We start from the raw sequence: 23,380 nt of genomic DNA, 5'->3' as shown, positions 1-23,380 counted from the left end.
CTTCACCCCCCACCTTCCCTCATAGGTTGGACACTCTGTTCGATGCTTCTATATCTCTGGTTCTATTTTTGTTCATCAGTTTATCTTGTTAATTACATTCTACAAATGAGTGAGATCATGTGATATTTATCTTTCTCCGACTGGCTTATTTTGCTTAGCATAATGCTCTCCAGTTCCATCCATGCTATTGCAAATGGTAAGAATTCCTTCTTTTTTATAGCAGCGTAGTATTCCATTGTATAGATGTTCCTTAGTTTTCTAATCCATTCATCTACTGATGGGCACTTAGGCTGTTTCCAAATCTCAGCTATTTTAAATTGTGTTGCTATGAACATAGGGGTGCATATATCCTTTCTGATTGGTGTTTCTGTTTTCTTGGGATATATTCCTAGAAGTGGGATTACTGGGTCTAATGGAAATTTCATCTTAATTTTTTGAGGAAACTCCATACTGTTTTTCACAGTGGCTGCACCAGTCTGTATTCCCACCAACAATGCAAGAGAGTTCCTTTTTCTCTGCTTCTATGCCAGCACTTGTCATTTGTTGATTTGTTGATGATAGCCATTCTGACAGGTGTGAGATGGTACTTCATTGTTGTTTTGATTTGCATCTCTCAGGTGATTAGTGACTTTGAGCCTGTTTTCATATCTCTTGGCCCTTTATATGTCTTCTTTCCAAAAGTGTCTGTTTAGGTCCTTTGCCCATTTTTGATTGGGTTGTTTATCTTCCTTTTGTTAAGTTGTATGAGTTCCTTATAAAGTTTGGAGATTAAAACCTTATCAGAGATAACATTGGCAAATATGTTCTCCCATGCAGTGAGCTTTCTTGTTGTTTTGTTGATGGTTTCTTTTGCTGTGTAGAACCTTTTTATTTTGATGTAGTCCCATTTGTTTATTTTCTCCTTAGTTTCCATTGCCCTAGGAGCTGTACCAGTTAAGATATTACTACGACAAATGTCTGCTATTTTGCTATCTATGTCTTCTCCTAGGATCTTTATGGTTTCCCATGTTATGCTTAAGTCCTTTATCCATTTTGATTTTATTTTTGTGTATGGTGCAAATTGTGATCTAGTTTCATTATTTTGCATGTATCAGTCCAATTTCCCAACACCATTTATTGCAGAGACTGTCTTGACTCCATTGTATGCTCTTGCCTCCTTTGTCAAATATTTTTTTAAAAAATATTTTATTGATTTTTTATAGAGAAGAAGGGAGAGGAATAAAGAGTGAGAAACATCGATCAGCTGCCTCCTGCACGCCCCCTACTGGGGATGTGCCCGCAACCAAGGTACATGCCCTTGACCGGAATCGAACCTGGGACCCTTCAGTCTGCAGGCTGACGCTCTATCCACTGAGCCAAACCGGTTCGGCTCCTTTGTCAAATTTAATTGAGCATAATAACTTGGGTCGATCTCTTGGTTCTCTGTTCTGTTCCATTGGTCTATATGTCTGTTCTTGTTCCAGTACCAGGCAGTTTTGAGAACAATGGCTTCGTAATATAGCTTGATATCCGGTATTGTGATTCCTCCAACTTTGTTCTTCTTTCTCAAGATTGCTGCAGCTATCCGGGGTCTTTTTTTATTCCAGATGAATTTTTGGAGAGTTTGTTCTAGGTTTTTGAAGTATGCCATTGGTATTTTAATGGGATTGCATTGAATCTATAGATTGCTTTGAATAGTATGGACATTTTAATGATGTTGATTCTACCAATCCATGAACATGGTATATTCTTCCATTTGTTTATGTCTTCCTCTATCTCTTTTTGCAGTGTCCTGTAATTTTCTGAGTACAGTTCTTTTACCTCCTTGGTTAAGTTTGTTCCTAGGTATCTTAATCTTTTTGTTGCAGTGGTAAATGGGATTTTTTTTTAGTTTCTCTTTCTGTGAGTTCATTATTGGTGTATAGAAAAGCCATAGATTTCTGGGTGTTAATTTTGTATCCTGCTACATTGCTGAATACATTTATTAAGTCTAGTAGTTTTTTTTGGTGGAATCTTTAGGGTCTTCTATGTACAGTATCATGTAATCTGTGAATAATGACAACTTTACTTCTTCTTTTCCAATTTGGAAGTCTTGCATATTTTCTTAAATGGATTTTCTGATCTAATTTTGTACTGGAACTTATCCTTCTTGATTGAAGCCTTATAATAAATTATGCATCTTCTGTCAATCGTCAAACTGCAAAGATTAATAAGAAAAAAATAGGAGATAACATTATTTTCTTTAGTCCAGCTTCTGAATTAATAGAGAAAGCACACACTGAAAAACAATGCTATTTAAAGCTCTCATTGGTATTTTCAATGGGGCAGCAGAACACAGAGAGAAAAAGTGGAACAAAACCATATTGCCTGCTTAATTAGGACAAAAGGAGTGGAAAACAAACATCAGCAACTTGATGATTGTCATATGGTTCAGAACATGACGGATTCGGAAAAAATGTTAATTCAGGGCGCAAAGATGGATAAATGGAACAACATTGTACAACTTGGATTTCTTATATCTGTTTCTCATCTTTTTTGAGACACATGTGTGTAGAGTTCATGATGTTGTCCAAGATATTTTGGCAAACAGGAATATAAGTGTTGACTACTTGGGTGATAGTTGCCAGATCTAGCTACATGTATATAGTGACAGAAAATTGGAACAGAAATCCGAGTGGCAGACTCACATTTGCCACTAATGAAAGTCTTTTGTAAGTGTTGAATTATTCAGTTTAACATTTCTTCAACCCATAATTACTTTGTTATTCTGTCTTTTTTCTTAGAGATCATACATTTTATTCCTGCCACTAATTAAGTCCATGACCATGTACAAATCACTTAATCTTTCTGAGTTTTTATATTCTTATTTTCAAAGTGAACAAAGGTGATACTAGGTAATTTCTAAACTTTCTTCCAACACTAACACTCTATGATGCTGTTGAAAATAGAATTATCTTGAAGATTAAGGAAAGAATCAATTCATACATTTTACTCAATGAAGAAGTATTATTTAAATATCCTATATAATAAAAGAGAAACATGTAAATTGATTGTCCCTCACTATGCTCACCAGCCAATCAGGAGTGAGTATGCAAATTAACCCAACAAAGATGGCGGATTAATTTGGATACACAGGCGCCGGGCAGAGAGCAGAGCCGGAGAGCCGGCAACTTGAGGGGATGTGGCTCCCTCAGTCGCTCCCTCGGTCGCTCCCTTTGGGGGACGTGGCTCCCTCAGACGCTGGGCAGAGAGCAGAGCAGGAGAGCCAGAGGTTTGGGGGGCCATGGCTCCCTCAGTTGCTCCTAGCGTGAGGAGCACCAGGAATTCTGGGAATAGTAGTTCTGGTGGCAGCCCCAGGACCAGAAGTGGAAACCAAGAGCACAGGGAGCACCAGGAATGCTGGGAATCATAGTTCTGGTGGCAGATGGATCTCCTAGACACTAGAGCAAAGTGAGCCTGGAGCAAATTACTGTCGCGGTGGGGGATGGAGGGAAAGCAAAGGTGAGAGACATAAGTAAAATCAGAGTGTCTAGGAAAAATTAAAGGGAAGATACCCAAAAACTTCCAGGAAATCTCCACCAATGAAGCAAAGAAAAAAAACCTGTCTCTATTATTCTGTGAGCAACAAACCAAACTGGGTTGGGGGTCTCAGACAATTTGCTCATATGATTGCAAAGACAGACAGAAACTCCCGGATTGGAGAGGGCTCCCAGATTGGAGAGGGTGCAGGTCGGGCTGAGTGACCATACCCCCCCTCCCCCGTGCACGAATCTTCATGTACTGGGCCCCTAGTATGATATAAAATGAAGTCACAGGAGAGAGCAACTAGTGCCTTGGGAGAATCAATCAGATTTTTGAATAGGTTCTGATTAGAGATCTCTTTAGCAAGAAATCATGCCCAGCAACAAGAACCAAGAGAATGCCAACAGAATTCAGATTCATCAGTCCCAATTTTATTATATAGAATTGCACTCTTTTATGTACTTTCTGGCAAGAGCCATATTTTATAGCTGAGTTTTATATTCCTAAAGATGGAGAAAATGCAAGGAAATGCTGACTTGATATCTTAGGGCAACAAAGGGTACAGCTACAATTGTTGAGACCCCGGTGGTAGGGAAATGTTGCAATTCAGTTGTTTTCTTCATCCTTTAATTACCATATTTGTGAGATCTCTAATATGCCATGTCACAACATTGCCATGTAGGGTTCTCACATAATTAGCCCCCAAACATGAGAGTGAAATGACTGAGGGCTATTAAAAACTACAAGGACAGGCAGTTGGGGGGTAGAGGGATAGAGGGGATCAATGGGGAAAAAGAGGGGACAGCTGGAATACTTTCAAGGTAAATTTAAAAGAATAAAAGAACTACAAGGACAACTAGAACAAGCCAGGACTCTTTGGGGCAAATTGAGACCTGCAGTCTCCCTATTGGCTTATGTTTCAATTCTTGTTTTATAAAGATGTTTACTTTAAATATTGTTTCATTGTCCCTTATTTTAGATTCATCTCAATTACCATTTGCTCTGACTTATTCTTTAATTTGGGTTTTAAGCGACGTCTCATCATTAATTAGCTATGTGACTTTAAGATATTTTAAAAGGAGTTTCTTTGAGTCTTAGTTTCCTAACCTGAGGATTATTAGGGCATATATGGAGCCTAGTTTATCTTCTCTGAAAAAAAGTGCCTTCCCTTAATTAGAGAGAGAAAAGATCTGTATTTATCAAGCCCTCAAAGATAGTTGGGAGAGCAGATATGAGAGTATTATAAATCTGGTTTTTTTTTTTTATCTTTTCAGTCTCACAATCTGTTCTACAGTTCTTTTTTGTTTTGTTATATACAATGTCCATATTGTGAGAGGATATTTCTTCTACATTGTTCTGATTTTTTAGGTGCTATCTTCTACTATTTCCCCACTAAGGACCTATCTGGATCTTTCTAGGTATGGTGGCAGTTTTGAGTTTTGGAAAACTCTACAGGGTTTTAAGGCATGGTTTATTGTGCCTTGAAAACCAAAATCTTTGTTTCTCTTTCAAGAAACTGCCAATTGTTTCCTCTTTTTGAAACTCTCTGATCACAGGACTTCTATACCACTGCAATATCTTCATTCTCCATGTATGTCTCTAAACGAGCCTCTCCTCCTCTTCCTCCTCCTTTTTCTCTTCTTCCTCCTCCTCTTTCTTCTTGGACTTGTGCTCCTCTGGCCAACCTTTAACCCTTGGTATCTGACAGGGTCTACTTTGGCTTTTTGCTCTTTCTACCTGCATAGCCTCCATGGGTGACCTCATTCATCCACTGTCATGATTTCAAGGAACACCTCTCAAATCTGTACATCTCTAGCCAACAACATTCCTGTTTAATAAGGTGCGGGGAGGGAACAAGTGGGCAGTAGAATACTGGCTTCTCTGTGCAGATGGAGGCAGGGAGTGTAATGGACCATGGCATGCTAACGATTGTTGACTAAGCACATATGTATGTGCGTTTGAATATGACATTACTCTCTTTGGTTTACTGGTCAATTAATCTTTTATATTGTTTTGTAAGAGACATCTTTATGTGAATGTACCCTTTCACTGCAGGTGATTGCATCCCCTCTTTAAAAAAAAAAGAAAGGAAAACAAAAAACCCTGAACATGGAGCCCTTTCAGCCATAACTATAATGCAAGTGTTTTTAAAAGCAGCCCTCTTGGGTTTTTTTGAAAAGAAAAATATTGGACTCAGTACTCTGCTTTCTTTCTTGTGGTTGTTTGTGGTTAGAATTTATGTACTTTGTAGTTTATATATCAGCAACAGCTGGATGCTGAAGCTCCAAGGAAAACTTCTCTCAAAATAGTTTTGTTGCAAAGAGAAAATGGCATTCGTGAACTTTGGCAGGAACTGTACTCTTGAGCTATGTTCAATTTTGAAACTTGAACAACCCACTGCATGGAGAAGCCAGCCACACAGGATCCTGAGCTGGCCTATTGTTACAAGAGGAAAGTGGTGTCAATGATGCACAGAGCTCCTGAGACCTCTGAGAACTTGTGCACAATGTGTCCGGCAGGGGGCGTAGGCGAGGCCCACTTAGATGGGGGACCTTACCACAGAACTACACGTAAGCTCAGGAAGAGGCAAAGCAGGAAACCTGTTACTCTGCAAAGCGTCTTTCCGTGACCGGAGTTTGGCTCTGCATTAGCTGACTTAGGTGACAGCTTCACAGATCTTCAAAAATGACTTTGTTTTCCTCATTAAATCATAACATTCATATAATTTGGGAGTCCTTTATAATGAAGGTGGAAGATCCAGCCTTAGTCAGGTCTCCAGGGCAGTGCCCCATTATTCCAGTCCCCTTACCTTTCAAGTCAGTATTTCTGTGTTCTCAGTAATGTCGTGGGGTAGGAGCGTCTCGATCTGCTTAGCCCTTTCAGCTGACCACGTCTGAATCACAGTAGCTGGTTTAAAGCCTTCTACCTCAGTCGCAATCACTGTTGTTAAACGAATATCTGGCCTCATCAGTACTTATTGCTCAATAATTAAGTTGCCTCAAAACAACTGGTCAAAGTCTTCTATTTTCCTATCCAGCTGCTTCTGTGGTATGTGAGGCTGTCCCAGCATGCCACGGCTAAGACCCCTCTGCCACGGCTAAGACCCCTCTGCCACGGCTAAGACCCCTCTGTCACGGCTAAGACCCCTCTGTCACGGTCCACACTACTTGAGATCTGATGCAGAAAGAAGAGCCCCTATGGTGTGTGGGTGCTGCTCGTGGGCCAGAGACCCTCCCACAGAAGCCAGAAGCCGTCTCTGAAAACCTTGTCCAAAACCTTCCGACAACGGCTGTCTTGGAGGGATGTGTGTCCTAATGAGCCTGAGCCACTTTGTTGAGCACCTCTTTTAGTTTCTCACAGACACTTGCTTTAGGAGTGTTGGACAAGATGAGTTCTGGAGTCCCCTCTCTCATGGCGTCTGGCATTTTGTAGTTCTTTTCTTTCACTCATTCCATTGCCAGCGGAGGCAGCTCTCAGCCTCTTCTCTCTTTATCTCCTGGAGATCGTTTCTCTTGTCACTTGGCCTGAATTGGAACTGCCCCATGTCACCGCGATAGATCTCAGGTCCAACCACCAGGAAGAAGAGGTCAGGGAATTTATCTGTGATCCTCCTTCCTGGCTGAACATTTCTCCTTTTCCTTCTTTGAACTTCTCATAGCAAGAGGACTGCTGATTTCATGTCAGACTGAAGGCCCTGTCTCATCATTTCTCCCAGAAAGGACTAACAAAGGGCCACTCAGGGGTTCAAGGTGGCCAATCTCTATAGACAACTGGCAGCTTTTTCTCCTGAGCGGGAGCAGACTATCTGAAATCATTTAACTCTAAGGCACACAGCTATACATTAAAGTGTTTTATTATGCTTCATGAGACATGAAAGGGTGATTAGATCTGGATATTCCTTTATGCTGGAGACTAGTACTATGGTCTACTGAGAGGTATTAATCCCTCTTTTTCTTTGGGGTCTAAAAATGGAACAAAATCTTATCAGTCTGGGACAGTTTTAATAGGGTTCTCTCATAGGGCAAGTGAATGGATGACATCGAAGCTTCTGGGTTCTCATAATCAAGTGTCTTGCTTGCTTTTTAAAGACTGGCTATTGGTTGGGCTTGGGTTTGGAATCAGGACATTTGGGTATATGAGCTCACAAGATTTGGATTCTGCTACCTTATTTGGTCAGAGCAAATATAGTTATGTAAAGGAATCCTCCATAAATTGGTGGGAAAATTTTAACTTCTGCACCACTATAATTACTCCTTATTTTATGAGATTCTGATCACCACCAAAAACATTGTAAGACTTTAGTCATGTTTAGTTTATTGCACAAAGTTTATTGTTTGTCTTTATTTTTCAGCCTCCACCTCAGATATATGACAAACAGTTGGATGAAAGAGAACACACCATTGAAGAATGGAAAGGTGACTCTACTACTTAAATAAAGTATACATTTTACTTATTGAAACCCAAAAATATTCTGAAACCTTTTTCTTTTAAAACAACTTAGTAAGAGAGGATTTTCTAATTGCTACCCTCTTACACCATTTTCAAAGCTCCTAAAACTAAATCTATCCTTTCATATTACTAGTAATACTTCATTTACTCAAGAATGAAAGGATTAAATACTGACACTTTTTAAAATAGTACTGATTATCAAGGTATTAGCCATGGTGGAGGGCAAACTTCAGTTTAACATTTCACAATTAAACATGTTCTGTTTGTATATAAAATTATACAAAATGGATAAAATCATATCTGAGATGATTTAGACATTAGAAAATAAAAGATAATATATTGATTCATTCACTTGATATATAGCACTTGAGAATTTAAATAAAAACACTAAGTAGCTTATTTTCTTTAAAGTTAGAAAGAATGAATGAATACATTAATTCATTTTTTCCCAAACACACTGTATGAGATTATACTTAGACAGAAACTTTATATAAAGAATAGTTAAACTAATATAACTAATTACAGAGTAGAATAAATATGAGAAAACCAAATACAGATTAAATGAGATCAAAATTAGGAGGAACATAAATGGAAGATCTAAATGGAAGAAATGTTTATGCCACGTTGAATAAATTAATTCTTAGAATTTATAATTAGGAAAATGAAAAAAAAACAGAGGAAAATGCTAGAATGGGGACCTAAGAGGAAAACAAAGGGTAGATATGAGCAAGAAGTATCATAAAGATCATAAAGAGACTCCAGTGGTCAAGAAGTCGTGTTGAAGAATATGAAAAATGAGCATCCTCCTTCCTTTCTGCTATTGCAAAAATATGTAGAATACAAACAGTGGATGAAGTAAAAAAAAATATTAGATGATAGATGGAAAAGACTTAGTTTGATCTAAATAAGGACCAGAAGGCACTCTTAGGGGTTTATGTTGAGTAAGTAAGTGAAAGGATATAAATATCACTTAAGAAGATAGACATGGACTAAAATGTGAGAAACTGGGGAAGAAAATACCTGCAAAAGTATAAAAGCTATAATCCATGTTAAAGCAGGGATGAGTAGCCCTGAGTGATTGTTAGTTAAAGGGGCAAAGTAAAACAAAATGAAAATATACACGTTTAACTCTAGTAAAAAAAAAGCCAAAAATAGATGCCAGTTTGGGAATAAATGTAATAACTTTTAATGTTGGGTTTTAGGCAAGTTTGGTTTGACAATTCCAAGAGTTGAGTCTGGAAAAAAGGTAAAGTAAGAGTTAAAAAATTGATAGAAACTAATGGTTTGAAGTCATGAGAATGTTATTTATACATAAATATAGTGATTTATTTACAAGAATAGAATGACACCCCTTAAGAAGAGAGTAGAAAAGAAAAATGCATGTTCAAAACTGAACCATTAAAATCCTTAAGAGATAAGTTAGAATGTGTTAGGAATCCCCCAAAGAATTCAGAAAACAATTAAAATGTGTATTCCTCATACATTTATTTGGCCAAATGCTTTATTGAGCAACTACTTTTACCAGGTTCTGTGCTATTGCAAGAAAATGTAGAATTAGAGGAGTAAAGGACTCCCAATTGTGTTCTAGTTTACTCAGCCCCATCAAAATGTTATTTGTCATTAAATAAGGAATTTTCTTTGTGGACTAAAGAAATTTATTTTTTAATAACACTGATAATTGTTTCTTACAGAACTTATCTATAAAGAAGTAATGAATTCAGAAGAAAAGACTAAAAATGGTGTCGTAAAAGGACAACCTTCTCCTTCAGGTACTCACTCTCAGTGAATAACCAATAAACCAGTACTTGTGTATTTCTCTTGGCCTTGAGCAGGAATTGCGACCAACAATATTGCTTATTGTGCATATGAACAAATATCACATGACTGTTTTCCTCTAAAAAAATCAGTTTTACTCCCCCCACCTTTTGTTAGCTAGAAGAGGCAAAATAAAGCAAAATGAAAACATACAAGTTTAACTCCAGTAATGATAAGCCTAAAACAAATGCCAGCTTGGGAATAAATGAAATAATGTTTTAACGTTGGTTTTTAGGAAAGTTTGGATTTACAGATTCAAGAGTTGAATCTAGAAAAAAGATGAAGAGTTGACACATTTATGGGAAATAATAGTTTGAAGTTCAGCAGGGCATTCTGACTATTCAGATTATGAAGACCCAGCACAGTAGTTCTTTTAGAACTTATTTTAAGATAATAACGAGTCTTGAAGAAATGTTAACATGGGCTGCTTCAAAGGTAACTGCTACTCATCCAAATGCAGAGCTGTAACTCCCTCTCTACCACCAAGTCAATAGAGAGTTTAAGAAACCCTGCAGCCCGAACCTCTTTCCTCATTCACTCCAGTGTGTGAACTCTTCACAGTGTTGGTGTGACAGTAGTTGAAGCATCAACCAAGATGCGCACCAATTAATGTCAGCATGGAAAATCTTTCAGTTTGTGATATACAGATTTGTGCATATGCATATTTTGCTATGTAATGTGCTTTAGGATTACTCGAGATAATTTACTTACACTTATTAATGCTAATAGATTTTTTCTAAGATCTATGTTCTGAATATAGAAAGAGTTCTAGAAAATGTAATGGCTGCCCTGGCCGGTGTGGTTCAGTGGTTGAGTGTTATCCTGTGCACGAAGAATTCGCTGGTTTGATTCCTAGTTGGGGCACATGCCCAGGTTGTGGCACGTCTCCTGCTGGGGACATGCAAGAGGCAGCCGATCCATGTTTCTCTATCTATCCCTCTTCCTTCCTCTCGCTCTAAAAAATCAATAAAAACATAAAAAAAGAAGATATATGGCTTATACTCAGCTCATGCTGGGAAGAATATAAGCTGCAAATGATTAGTTAGAAAAAATAGATTTGGTTTTCTACCTTTGAAAAGCAATTTTCCCCCCGAGGATTTTTTAGTTGTTTCAGGAAGAAAAAAAGATGTAATATGAATTAATAAATTTGTCATACTTGTTCTACTCAAAACAACAGTTTGTACCTATAACCACTAGGCTGCCTAAATAGATGCATTTCAGTTATGATGTGTTTTTCTCACCTCTAAACTGGAAGAAATGTCAGATTCTATTCCAAATCTTTCCTTTACTCAAAGAGGGTTAAGGGAATTATTGGGGTTGTGTGCCCACCCTATTCATTGTTCTAGCATCCAGATTGCTACAAGCCTGCAGAAATTGCTTTTAATTTACCTGCATGTTCTGTCTGCTGCTAATTAAGGAACCCAAAGACTGAATCCAATACCCTCAAGATGCCTCTTGCTAGGGCAAAAAGACTCCTTGTCTTAAGAATTCCCATAATGGCCAGAACATATTTCGCTGTCATCATTAAGAAGCCAAAATATCAGGGTCCAATGAAGGGTGAGCTAGCATCTCAGGCTGGGACTAGACACATTTTAACAGAGTCTCTTCTATTCATCTTTGGTTAAAGTCATCATTAGTTCATCTCCTTTCCTTTTTCCAAAGCGATCAGAATCATGCTACCCACTCCAGGACACCCCATCTTCTGCTATTTTCTCAGCCATAACCAGGTCTCCACAACAGCTAATCTTTGATGACTTAAAATCCACAATTCTCTTTTTAACACTTTCACAACACTTCTACAAAAATATTCTTATTTCCATGATTCCTTTTTTTGTAGCTCAGGGAAGGCAAAAAGGGACTGAGGAGTGAAGAAGTGAGATTACTTAATCATTAAAGGGATGGGATGAGTGGTCTGCCATATGAAGAAAGCTTTAAATATTTGGCAAAGGAACAAAGTTTGTATATAATCAAAGCATACTTTCTTAATCATTAAAACCATAGTTCTTATACAAAAGAAAGTGAGTACATGTAGTAGTTTCTTTAAACTCATCAATGAAGAAAATGGCAGAATGACAATGGCAGGTTGATGAAGATATAAGAAATTAGGATTTATGTAATCTGTGTGTGTGTGTGGGGGGAGCTATAGATTTGAGCAAGAGTTCCACTGATCAGTGCTCTCCAATGGCTTTGCATCATTTATGATTTAAGCTTAGTAACCTCTTGCTGATATTGATGGCCCTCTATAATATACCCAGGCTTTTCACATGGCACCCTTTCTAGAGTCTTATATTTTTACTAGAGGCCCAATGCATGAAAATTCATGCAAGAGTAGGCCTTCCTTCCCCTGGCTGCTGGCAGCAGCTTCCCTCTGGCATCTGGGACCTGGCTGGCTTCCCTCTGGCCCTGGCTTCGTCAGGAAGGATGTCCGGAATGACATCCAGAAGACATCGGTCTAATTAGCATATTACCCTTTTATTATTATAGATATGGCTAGGTTCACCACCTTTAGGAATTATGTTCACTCTAAAGTGTTTGCTTATTAAATACCACATTGTCCCCAAATATCTTTCATATCTGTCCCAAAAGACTTTTCATAACATCCCAAATAAATAGGATCTTTCTGTCTTATGGGTATTACTAGCTCCTGTATTTTAGATGTATTATTACCCCTTTAGTGATTATAAATTCATTGAGAAGAAAGCCTGTATGCATTCATCTTGTGTACCAAGCAGTGCCTAATTGCTGTGCCGTGTGCATAATAGTAACTTGATAAACATTTATTAATTTAAAAATTGCAGCTCAGGCCCTCCCTTGGCTTATTTCTTGGTGCTCTTCCAAAGACAGAATTCAAGACAGCATCATAGCTTTAACACAGTTTGCAGTTCAGTAAGTTCTTATGGCAGTAAATATTTATTCACCCTATTAATCACCATGAAGATAAATGAGCCAAGAATCAAATATATTAAGTGTTGCTACTGACATTTGCTCATGTTTCAGATAAAGCTTTGCTGCTTTCAGGAAGTTATTTGATTTACTCATTTTGGGCAAATCAAATGTATATTCCTGATTTTTTTTTGCAGGTCTGTTTATAATATGTTAATGATTAATTTTAAACTATGTCATTTAGGCTCTACCTACATGTGAGAAGGCTACACCACTTTTTAACCACTTCAAGTAGTTATAACCGTCACAAATTATCTACCTTATTCACATGCCCTAAATTATAATTATATAATTATTAAGTGATTTTTTTTATTTTGCTTGACTTAACCAATTTATAGTAAAAATTATTATGGATTTAATATTTCACTTCATGATTTTAATGGAAAATACTCATTGCTTAATTGAGAAATCATATACAATATATAACATCTGTTATACGATATTTGCATATGATATATTTGTATGCATAATACAGAGGGATAGGACAGCCATGCACCAGAGCTACTAGCTCCTGAGAGCCAGTTGTGCTCATCTCTCCCAGCTATGAGTTTATTGACCTCATGTTGGTAGCTTGAAACCCACTATGCAGGATTTAAGACATGGAAATTGCCTGAATCTACAGGACAAATTTTTTTGCCTTGGAGAGCCAGTTGTTACATTTTTATTGGCACACCCCTGTGTTTCTGTGTGTGTGTTTGCACAATATGTACATATGCAGTAAACCATGCTGGAAAGAAAAAGCAACTATGAAAAAAATCAGCTTCCTTGCATTATTCATTATTTATCTGCTTATCATAATTTATTTGTAAATAGCTAAGATGAAGTAATATTACAACATAGACTCCCTTAATACTTAGTCCTGGCAACACTGGGAACTCAGCAGCAAGGAAATAAGTTAATGCAGTTTCTCAGGGACAGAATGTTTCTGAAACCAAAACCATGTTTTAATGATGCGTTTAAAATGTAAATAGGAAGTTAAATGTGCATTTGCAGAAAATGCATAGGTTTAAAATTTATTGATGGAATTGTTGTATATCAATAAGAAATACATCTAAATTTCAGATACATTTTAAATAAATAATTGTACTCCCTTCTGCTATCTGATTCCATTTCCATAGTGATTTATTTTCAAGAATAACATGGCTGCTTGCTTTCTGAATTGATTTGTAAAGACTGCTGAGGGAATTTCAGCTCATGAATAGAAATTAATTTTCTTCTGAAAGCATTTGTCATAGAATGTTAGCGCTTGAACAAATATAAGAGGTCATCTAATCTAAAAACTCTGCTCACCACCTCCATTCCACCTGAGAAATAAACCTCCCAGAAGTAACAATGACTCACCAAGTTACCGATGCTGAGTAGGATGGGTAGAAATTTAGCGGAATCTCTAATTGAAGATAAAGCTCCACAGATCATTATAATCTACTAGAGGTCCAGTGCATGCAATTCGTGCATGGCGGGGGCGGGGGAGGGGGTAGTTCTTCAGCCCAGCTTGCACCCTCTCCCAATCCGGAACCCTTCAGGGGATGTCCGACTGCCAATTTAGGATCCCTGTGAGATCGGGCCTAAATCGGCAGTCTGACATCCCTCTCACAATCCGGGACTGCTGGCTCTTAACCACTCGCCTGCCTGCCTGCCTGATCGCCCCTAACCACTGTGCCTGCCTGCCTCATTGCCCCTAACCACTCGCCTGCCTGCCTGCCTGATCACCCCTAACTGCTCACCTGCTTGCCTGATCGCCCCTAACCGCTTCTGCCTTGGCCCCCACTGCCACAGCTTAGTCCAGAAGGACATCCGGAAGGTCTAATTAGCATATTACGCTTTTATTATTATAGATAGCCTCTCCCTCAACTATATTTCACACACCATGGAAGTGTATTCTTCCCAATTAGAGTCATTGTTCTAGTCCAATCATATTAATTGTTTGTCTTAAAAAATCTCAACCCCAAACATGTTGAGGCTCAACGTCATGCAGAAAGAGAAACAAATATATTTCAGTGAATTTTTTTCATTTTATTATTTCTTATAATTCTTCATGTCTATTTTTTGTGTGTGGATAGGTCAGGAAAACAATTTCCTTTAAAAATGCAGAACAACATTTTTCACTAAAATAATAGGTACCTTTTGGCTTGATAACTTCTAGTTGAGAAATTTTCATTGATGTAAGTTACTTCTTTCCATGAAATGAAAACTTTCTCTTTCAGGTACAGTTGAAAGTAGCTAGTAGGTGATATTCCTTATTTGCAACCTGCTAGTATTTTCAGTACTCTAAATGCCATTTTTATTTGCAAACATTTATAATTCTTTATTGATATCAAAACATTTCTTTAAATGCACATGTCTACTGGTTTCCCTAAAAACAGTATAAAAGGAATATTTATCACATTGTCAGAATATCCAGGACAAGTGGCCCTGTAATCAAATTCAATTCAGTTCAGTTTTGTTTAGGAGATTTTCACAAACTCTTTGGCAGTAAATTAACAACTTGAAGCCAAGGTCCATGTCTTGACTCTTCTATTTGTGTTTGGTTTTATAGTCTACAAACTTTATTTATTGACTACATGAAAAACAGTCTTAGATGTATCATCCAGTAAAGCCAGAATTGGCTACAATCAAGAAGGCATTTATTATAGTGCAATACAGGAAGTCATACAGAAGATCTTTCATGGAACAGTGGGGGACTGGTGAATCTTTAACAACTATCTCTTTAAAATAAATCAGAACTGATTATAGTATTTACCAATTTCTGGGGTGTAAGTGTTCTCACTGTGACCAATTTCAGGCTACCAATGTGACATCAATGAAGGCAGAATGGAAAGAGATGCTAATAACTGACTTTTAAAAGCCACTAAAAGCCAGCCCAGCATGCTACTCTAGTTTTTGCTACCTCCATTCAATGTTACTTATAAATGTAAATTTGTGGTTTTTCTAGGAAAATTTCCTCAATGTTCTTTGTATAATTTCTCTAGCTGCTAATGTTGTGGGTTTGTGTTTATTTTCAATTTGATTAAACATCAAATTGTGTTCTTATAAAGGAGCCTTATCTCAGTTAAGCCATATCTCATCCTTGTTTGAATCAATCCTCAGCTTTCACTGTGACAATTAGAACAGATCCACACAATCAACTGTTTTGGGCTAAGGAGAAAGGCCTATCTCAAGAGAAGACCAGGACTATTATGTAGAAACACTTTAAAATACTGTTTGCATTATTACAAAACTTTATTTTAAAACTTTTAAATCATTTATTTTGTCATAATTTAAATAAAGCACACTAGCAAAGATCTTCCTGGTTACATGAATGTTTTGATTAATTATACTATTCATGAGATGTCTGTTTTATCATTTGCTCTATTAGTTTCCAATTCACTGACAATGAAACTTTCTATTCATTAAATCAGCTGTACTTCTACATACTAGCAATGAACAGAAAACAGTTCCATTTACAAGCATGAAAAAGAATAAAATGCTTAAGAATAAATATAACAAAAGAAGTGCACATTTCTTACTCTGAAAAATACAAAATATTGTTGAAAGAATTTAAAGATCTAAATAATGATATGTCATTGTTCACTGATTAGAAGATTTAATATTGTTAAGATGACAGTACTGGCCAAATTGATCTGTAGATTAAACACAATACCTATAAAGATTATAACTGCCCTTTTTTTTTTCAGAAATTGACAGAATTTTTTTTTCTATTCTTAAATTCACATGCATGAGACACAGAAAAGCTAAAATTATCTCAAAAAAGAACACAGTTGTATGATTCACACCTCCTGGTTTCAAAACTGCAGTATTCAAGACAGTGTGGTATTTGCATGAGAATCCTATGTAGATCAATAAAATAGAATTGAGAGTCCAGAAATAAACCCTTGCATTTATAGTTAATTGATTTTTAGCAAGGATAGCAAGGCAATTTCATGGACAAGAAATAGTCTTTTTTCTTTTTTTCTTTTTTTTTTTTGTTAATCCTCACCTGAGGATATTTCTTACGTTAATTTTTTAGAGAGAGTGGAAGGGAGTGGGGTGAGAGAGAGAAGGGGAGAGAAAGAGAGAAACATCATTGTGAGAGAGACACATTAATTCGTTGCCTCCTGCATGTGCCCTAACCCAGGCGGGGATCAAACCTGCAACCCAGATCCATGCCCTTAACCAGGAATTGAACCTGGGACCCTGCAGTGCTTGGACCAACACTCTAACCATTGAGTACACTACTAGGGCAAGAGATAGTCAGTGTTGGACTACTAGCTAGCCACATACAAAAGAATGAAGGTAGACACCTACTTCATATCATATACAAAAATAAACTCAAAATGGATCATAGACTTAAGTGTAAGAGCTAAAATATGGGAGATAGGAGTAAGAAAATATAGGAGCAAATCAGGAAATGTTTTTTTGTTTGTTTTTTGGTGTGTGTGTGTGTGTGTGTTTTATATATGGCTAAAAGCACACCTAACAAAAGGGAAAAAATAGATAAATCCAACTTCATCAAAATTAAAAATATCTGTGCTTCAAAGAACACCATCAAGAAAGTGAAAAATACATAATAAAGGACTCGTATTGACAATATATAAAGAATTTTCACACTCAATAATAAAAAGAAAAAAAAACAATTTAAAAATGGCCAAAAGATCTAAATAGACATTTCTCCAAAGAAGATATACAAATGGATAACAAGCACATGAAAATATACTCAACATCATTAGCTGTTAGGCAAATGCAAATCAAAGCACAATGAGATACCATTTCACATACTCTTGGATGGCTATAATAAAAACAGCAGGTAAGAAGTGTTGGAAGGGGAGAGGGGAATTGGAGCCCTCATACACTTCTGGTGGGAATGTAAACTGGTACAGCCACTCGTGTTAAACAGAGAGTTGCCCTATGATCCAATAATTCCATGCTTAGAATAAAACTTTTACATGACTGTTGATAGCCGCATTATTCACAATGGCCAAAAAAGTAGAAACAACCTAATTGTCCATCAGCTAATAACTAGACAGATCTGATGCATCCATATAATAGAATATTATTCAGTTATAAAAAGACTGAAGTATTGATACATGCTACAGCATCAATGAAACTTGAAAACATTATGTTTTGTGAAAGAAGCCAGTCACGAAAGATCACAGATTGTATGATCCATTTATATGATACTAGAGTCCCAGTGCACAAATTCGTGCACCAGTGGGGTCCCTCGGCCCAGTCTGCACCCTCTTGCAATCTAAAGTGGCAGGCGGTGAGAGAGGAGCCCGGGCTAGGCACTGCTCCTGCTCCCGCTCATCCCGGCCCCACTGCTCCTGTCACTGCCTCTTGGTAGCCTGCTGCTGCAGAGGCAGGAGAGGCTCATGCCTCAGCTGTGCTCACCAGCTGTGAGCCCTGCATCTGGCGCCCCTCAGTCAGCTGAGCAGCACTCCCACTGTGGGAGCTCACTGACCACCAGGGGTCAGCTCCTGCATTGAGCATCTGCCCCCTGGTGGTCAGTATGCATCATAGTGACCTGTCACATGGACATTTGGTCGCTTGGGCTTTTATATATATAGACTAGAGGCCCAGTGTGCAAAAATTTGTGCACTCAGGGGGGGGGTCCCTCAGCCTGGCCTGTGCCCTCTCGCAGTCTGGGACCCATCGGGGGATGTCCACCTGCTGGCTTAGGCCCGCTCCCTGGGGGATTGGGCCTAAGCTGGCAATCAGACATCCCTCTGGCAGCCCGGGAGCCCTTGAGGGATGTCCACTTGCCAGCAGGGAGCAGGCCTAAGCTGCAGTCGGACATCCTTAGTGCTGCTAAAGAGGCAGGATAGGCTCCCACCACCACCGCTGTGCTGGCAGCCATAAGCCTGGCTTGTGGCTGAACAGAGCTCTCCCTGTGGGAGTGCACTGACTACCGGGGGCATTTCCTGCATTGGGTGTCTTCCCCCCGGTGGTTAGTGTGTGTCATAGTGACCAGTCATTCCCAGTCGTTCTGCTGTTAGGGTCAATTTGCATATTACGCTTTTATTATATAGGATATCTAGGATAGGTAATTTTATATAGACAGAAAGTAGATTCAATAGTGCCTTGGGGTGGGGAGTAAGTAAGAAACAAAGGACAGGGTTTTCTTTGGGGGTGATGTAAACACTACCACATTGATTGTGGTGATGGTTGCCCAATGATGTGAATATCCTAAAAACCACCAAGTTGAACAAATCTGTGAGTTATATCTCAATAAAGCTATTGCAGAAAGGTATACGGGCAACATTATGTATTTCTAAAGCATATCACCATAATTTGAAAGCCATCATTGTGTAGGGATATATCACCCAGGAGATGAATGAACAGTAAGAACAAAGCAATCTCACTCTGTCAGCCCACAATTGATAGAGTCATTCTTAGAGTTCTGTGTCTAGTTTTAATCTCTATCCTTTAATAAAGATGTGGAAAATTTGGAGACAGTTCTGACAAGTACATTATAGTGATGCAAATTATTAGAGACCAAAGCTTATGAAAAAACATGAGGATGTTAGTGTAATTTAATCCAGAATCAGGAGGAAAAACAGAGCCTGGCACTTGGGATATGTCAGGGAATCAAGGGTTGTCTGCTAGTGTGAGAAATCTAGTAAATGTCACGAGAGGAAATGAAGTAGCTCTGCACTATCTCTATAGAGGCTATAATTAAGTATAGTTGGAATAAATTGAAACCAGACAACTTTACATTACACAATGTTCTGATAATGAGAGAGTAATTATTTATAAGAGTCTTAAAAATCTAGAGACATTTAGCATTAGGAAGTACTGACACTTCTAAGAGTTTAAAGAACATGAAAAATATATTGTATATGAAAATATACATTTTGTTTATGAAAATATCATGTTACAAAAGAATATATATTAAATAATTGCAATTAGAGAAACTTCCTAGCAAAAAAGACAAGAAAGAAATAGACCAACTTGAATAGTTCCTATCGTTAACATGATGATCAGTGAATATTATCTTTTTTCTGTAGTTTTTCCCATTCCCCATAATTTACGGTATACATTTAATCAACAAATAAAAATTTAAAATACATACAATCTGTCTTGGTTTAGATGTATGGTCCTCTCCAGATACTTTCACATTTTAATCACATTTTTCCACAGGCAGGAAATGTCTACCTCAGAAGCAATCAGATTGTGTTGACTTATCTACTTCATTCAACTATATTTTTTTCTGGTTTACTAGATTTAAGTAATAATACTACTATAACTTCCTTTGGATTTATTACCTTTTACCAAATGTATCTAGCACACTATATTTGCTCAAATGAAGTACAATTTTGAAGACAATTCTTCATCTCTTATTTTATTAGATGGTTATACTGCAGGTATTTTAAATAGCAAACTTTCATAAAGTATACCTTAGGCCACTCATATTGCTTTCGTATAAAGATTATAAGGCCTGGAGAGGGGCTTGAGTGGGGTGGAGGGAGTCAGTGGGGGAAAAAGAGGATATCTGTAATACTTTCAAAAATAAAGAGAATTTTAAAAAATTAAAGAATAATAAAATGCAAAAAAAAAAATAGAATATATACAGAGAAAAAGTGAATTGACTCTCTCCAGGATGCTGTGGTTTAATTATACCTTATAACGCCTCTGGCTCATCTTTCCTTATAGTTCTCCGTTTTAACTCGTAAGTATTTACTGAGACATTACCATGAAGAGTTTTCTTCTTGGAGCTGCAAAATCATTATATTCCCACATAGCTGATAAGTAAGAGACTTATTGCAAATTATTCTAAGTTAATAATTCAGAGTTCTTATTTGTAGATTCCCAGGCAAGCAAGCTTGCTGGAAAGTAAATACACAATTAGAAGGTGTGCTCTGTATTAGGGCCCTTTATCCCCCTTCATTTTAATAATAATAACAAAAAAGAAGAGACATGGAAACTAAAAAAATAGAAATGGGCTCTGGCTTCTCCTATTTTTTCCCTTTTGGTCTATGGCAACTGTCATCAACAGTCTTACTTGGTTTTTCTATATGGATTTTAAATTTGATGTCACATTCATGACTATGTCATCAGAGTTACAAAATATCCTTTCTTTCTCTAGAGCTGTAGTCTCTAAGAAACTCAGATCTCTGGGCTCCACCTCAGCCCATATTTCTGGGGTAGGACTCTTACATGTGTTTGTTTTTAAAAGCTTCCTGCAATAAAAGCATCCAGGTTCAGATGATTACATTAAAGGGTTTTGCTTGTCTGCCTTCTCCATAGAACACCTGTCTTCACTCCTTGACTACACAGTTTCTGGGAAGCTTTTAAAAAATGCAAAGGCTTGGCTCCATTCAAGGCCAGTTATATTACTATATTGGAGGTGCAGGGAGTGACTGGGGTTTTTAGTGCTATTTTTTTTTCTCTTTCCAGTGCATTACAGGTGATTTCTAAGGTAAAGTGAGATTTGCCAACTACTGCGCTCTTCTGTGAGTGACTTGTGACCAGGGACTTTGTGCTGTTGTGTCTTTGTTTTCACCCTCCACATGGTGCCCTGTATTAGTTTTGCTATGAAGGCTTGTCAAACGAATGATGGACCAGCCGTCCCCTGTTGCATTTGCCCGTGCTGCATCCTGAGAGACATTGAGTCTAGTTCCAGATTTAGTCATGTTGGTCTTCATTTTCTTAGCACAGGTGCAGCAGTGAACAGCAGTGAGAGTCTCCCTCCATCCTCGTCCGTCAACGACATCTCCTCCATGTCCACCGACCAGACCCTGGCGTCCGACACTGACAGCAGCCTGGAAGCCTCGGCGGGACCCCTGGGTTGTTGCAGGTGACTAGCCGCCTGCCTGCGAAACCCAGCGTTCTTCAGCAGATGATGGGATGGAACACACACTCCCGCACACACAGAACCACACACACACAAGCGCAGACACGCAATGACATGAACACAGCAAGGGAGAGAATCCAAGCCTAAATTGAAACAAATCTTTCAGCCTGCTTCTTCTCCAGAGTGTTCTATTGCAGCTAAGCCAGATGCATATTTAACTTCTAGTTGCTCTTGCTTTGATCTTCTTCCAATGATGCTTACTACTGAAGGCAAATCAAACACAATTAGGGAAGCCTTTTCCATAAAGTGTGATTTTAATGGCTGCAACACCAGCGCCCTGTAACTGCCCTTTCAAATGGCATGACAAGGTGTGCAGTGGCCCCATCCAGCATGTGTGTGTCTCTATCTTGCATCTACCTGCTCCTTTTGGCCTAGTCAGATGGATGTAGATACAGATCCGCATGTGTCTGTATTCAGACAGCACTGCTTACTTAGAGATGCTACTGTCAGTGTCCTCAGGGCTCTACCAAGACATCATGCACTGGGGTACCACTTGGTCCATTTCATGTGATCTATTACTCTGACATAAAACCCATCTGTAATATATTGCCAGTATATAAGCTGTTTAGTTTGTTAATTGATTAAGCTGTATGTCTTATAAGAAAACATGTAAAGGGGGGAAACGTGGGGGGAGTGAGCTCTCTCGGACCCTTGAAGATGTAGCTTCCAAATTTGAACTGATTAAATGGCACCTGTATACCAATTTGTAGAAAGAACATATGTGATGCTTATGTACACTGTGGGGGCGGGAGGGGGGAACAGTTCCCAGGCACTCAATGGTTTGGCTTTTGAAGGAAGGTGGGAATGCGAGCTGAGAGTCTTTTCCCTGACAATGTGTGGGTAGACTGACTAGAGTTGAGATGGAGGAAGACCTGCAGGGGATTATTGCCCAGTTACTAGGAGACACCGACATCCATGTTTTAGAGAGTAGACCCCATTTGTCATTTAGAAGTTATGTGTCCCAACTGGGCAGGGAGGGGCAGGTGGGGAGGCAGGGGTATTGGGCACGTGTCTGATCCTAGGAATTGCTCTCCGTGTGATGTCCTTCAGAACACGAGCCTCCGTAGACCACCCTCACATTGTGGGTTGTGTTTTCCATGAGTGTGTTACTTCCCAGGCTTATAATCTGACGAGGTTTTCCTTTGAGAAGAAATATTACTTTCCTCTTCTGGAATTAAAAAAATAAGAATGACTTTAAAAAACACACAAAAGCACAGGGTGATCTTCAGGTTAGCACTTGAAAACATTTCCACTGACATTGTTTCTCACTCCTTAATATGGCTGATGCTTCCTATTTGTTTATTTCCATCCATTGGAACCATCCAAGAAGGGTTAATCATTCGAGTTTAGTGCCGCAGGTGATGCCACAGCAATAACTCCACCCACAAGTTCCTGCTGCTAAACAGCTTTAGCAAAAGCAGTTTGTCCGAAAAGCCATGAAGCATGGATGTCCGTGTTTAGCAAAATCACCTGAGTTTAGCGCCCATTCAGTGAAAGTGCTTCCTGACTCCCGAGGAGGCAGCGGGAGGCCCCTGGGTTAGGCACAGGGCAGTGCCAGGGTCACTCTCAGCAATACCGGAGGCCGGCCGAGGCTTCCCTTCGTACGTGGCTGAGCTCACCGGCACAGCTCTGTGCACTCTGACCATTTCGGTGCGGACCAAGGTGGTGATGTTTCACCTGAAGAAGAAGTGAAACACATGAAACAGATGGGTGATGAGTGTGCACTGGCTGGCAAGTGGAATCTCTTCAAAACGAGAGCCAGCAAGAACGCCAGTGCTCTGACCACTGCCTTAAACACACTAGGGGAGCTTGGTCTCTTTTCAAGCAATAGAATCCACCCCC

The 23,380-nt window shown here is 38.6% G+C and overlaps 1 protein-coding gene across 5 annotated transcripts in view; it reads left to right on the top strand.

The window, feature by feature from the left end:
- MAPK10 (mitogen-activated protein kinase 10) overlaps positions 1-22,241 on the top strand; it is a 273,125-nt gene extending 250,884 nt beyond the window's left edge. For 3 of the 5 annotated variants that reach the window (XM_023750290.1, XM_006084581.3, XM_006084583.3), the window contains exons 12-14: positions 7,853-7,916; positions 9,642-9,719; positions 21,343-22,241. In XM_023750290.1, coding sequence (XP_023606058.1) covers positions 7,853-7,916; positions 9,642-9,719; positions 21,343-21,485 — 285 coding nt within the window. In that variant the 3' untranslated portion in view covers positions 21,486-22,241. The remainder of the gene's footprint in view (positions 1-7,852; positions 7,917-9,641; positions 9,720-21,342) is intronic. The other 2 variants (XM_014452044.2, XM_023750291.1) reach the window with 2 other exon arrangements.
- The last annotated feature ends 1,139 nt before the right edge of the window (positions 22,242-23,380 follow it).

The sequence above is a fragment of the Myotis lucifugus genome, unplaced genomic scaffold (assembly GCF_000147115.1).
Source record: "Myotis lucifugus unplaced genomic scaffold, Myoluc2.0 scaffold_12, whole genome shotgun sequence".
NCBI lineage: Eukaryota > Metazoa > Chordata > Mammalia > Chiroptera > Vespertilionidae > Myotis > Myotis lucifugus.
The sequence above is the reverse complement of the archived record's forward strand: the minus strand, read 5'-3'. Positions and strand labels throughout refer to the sequence as shown.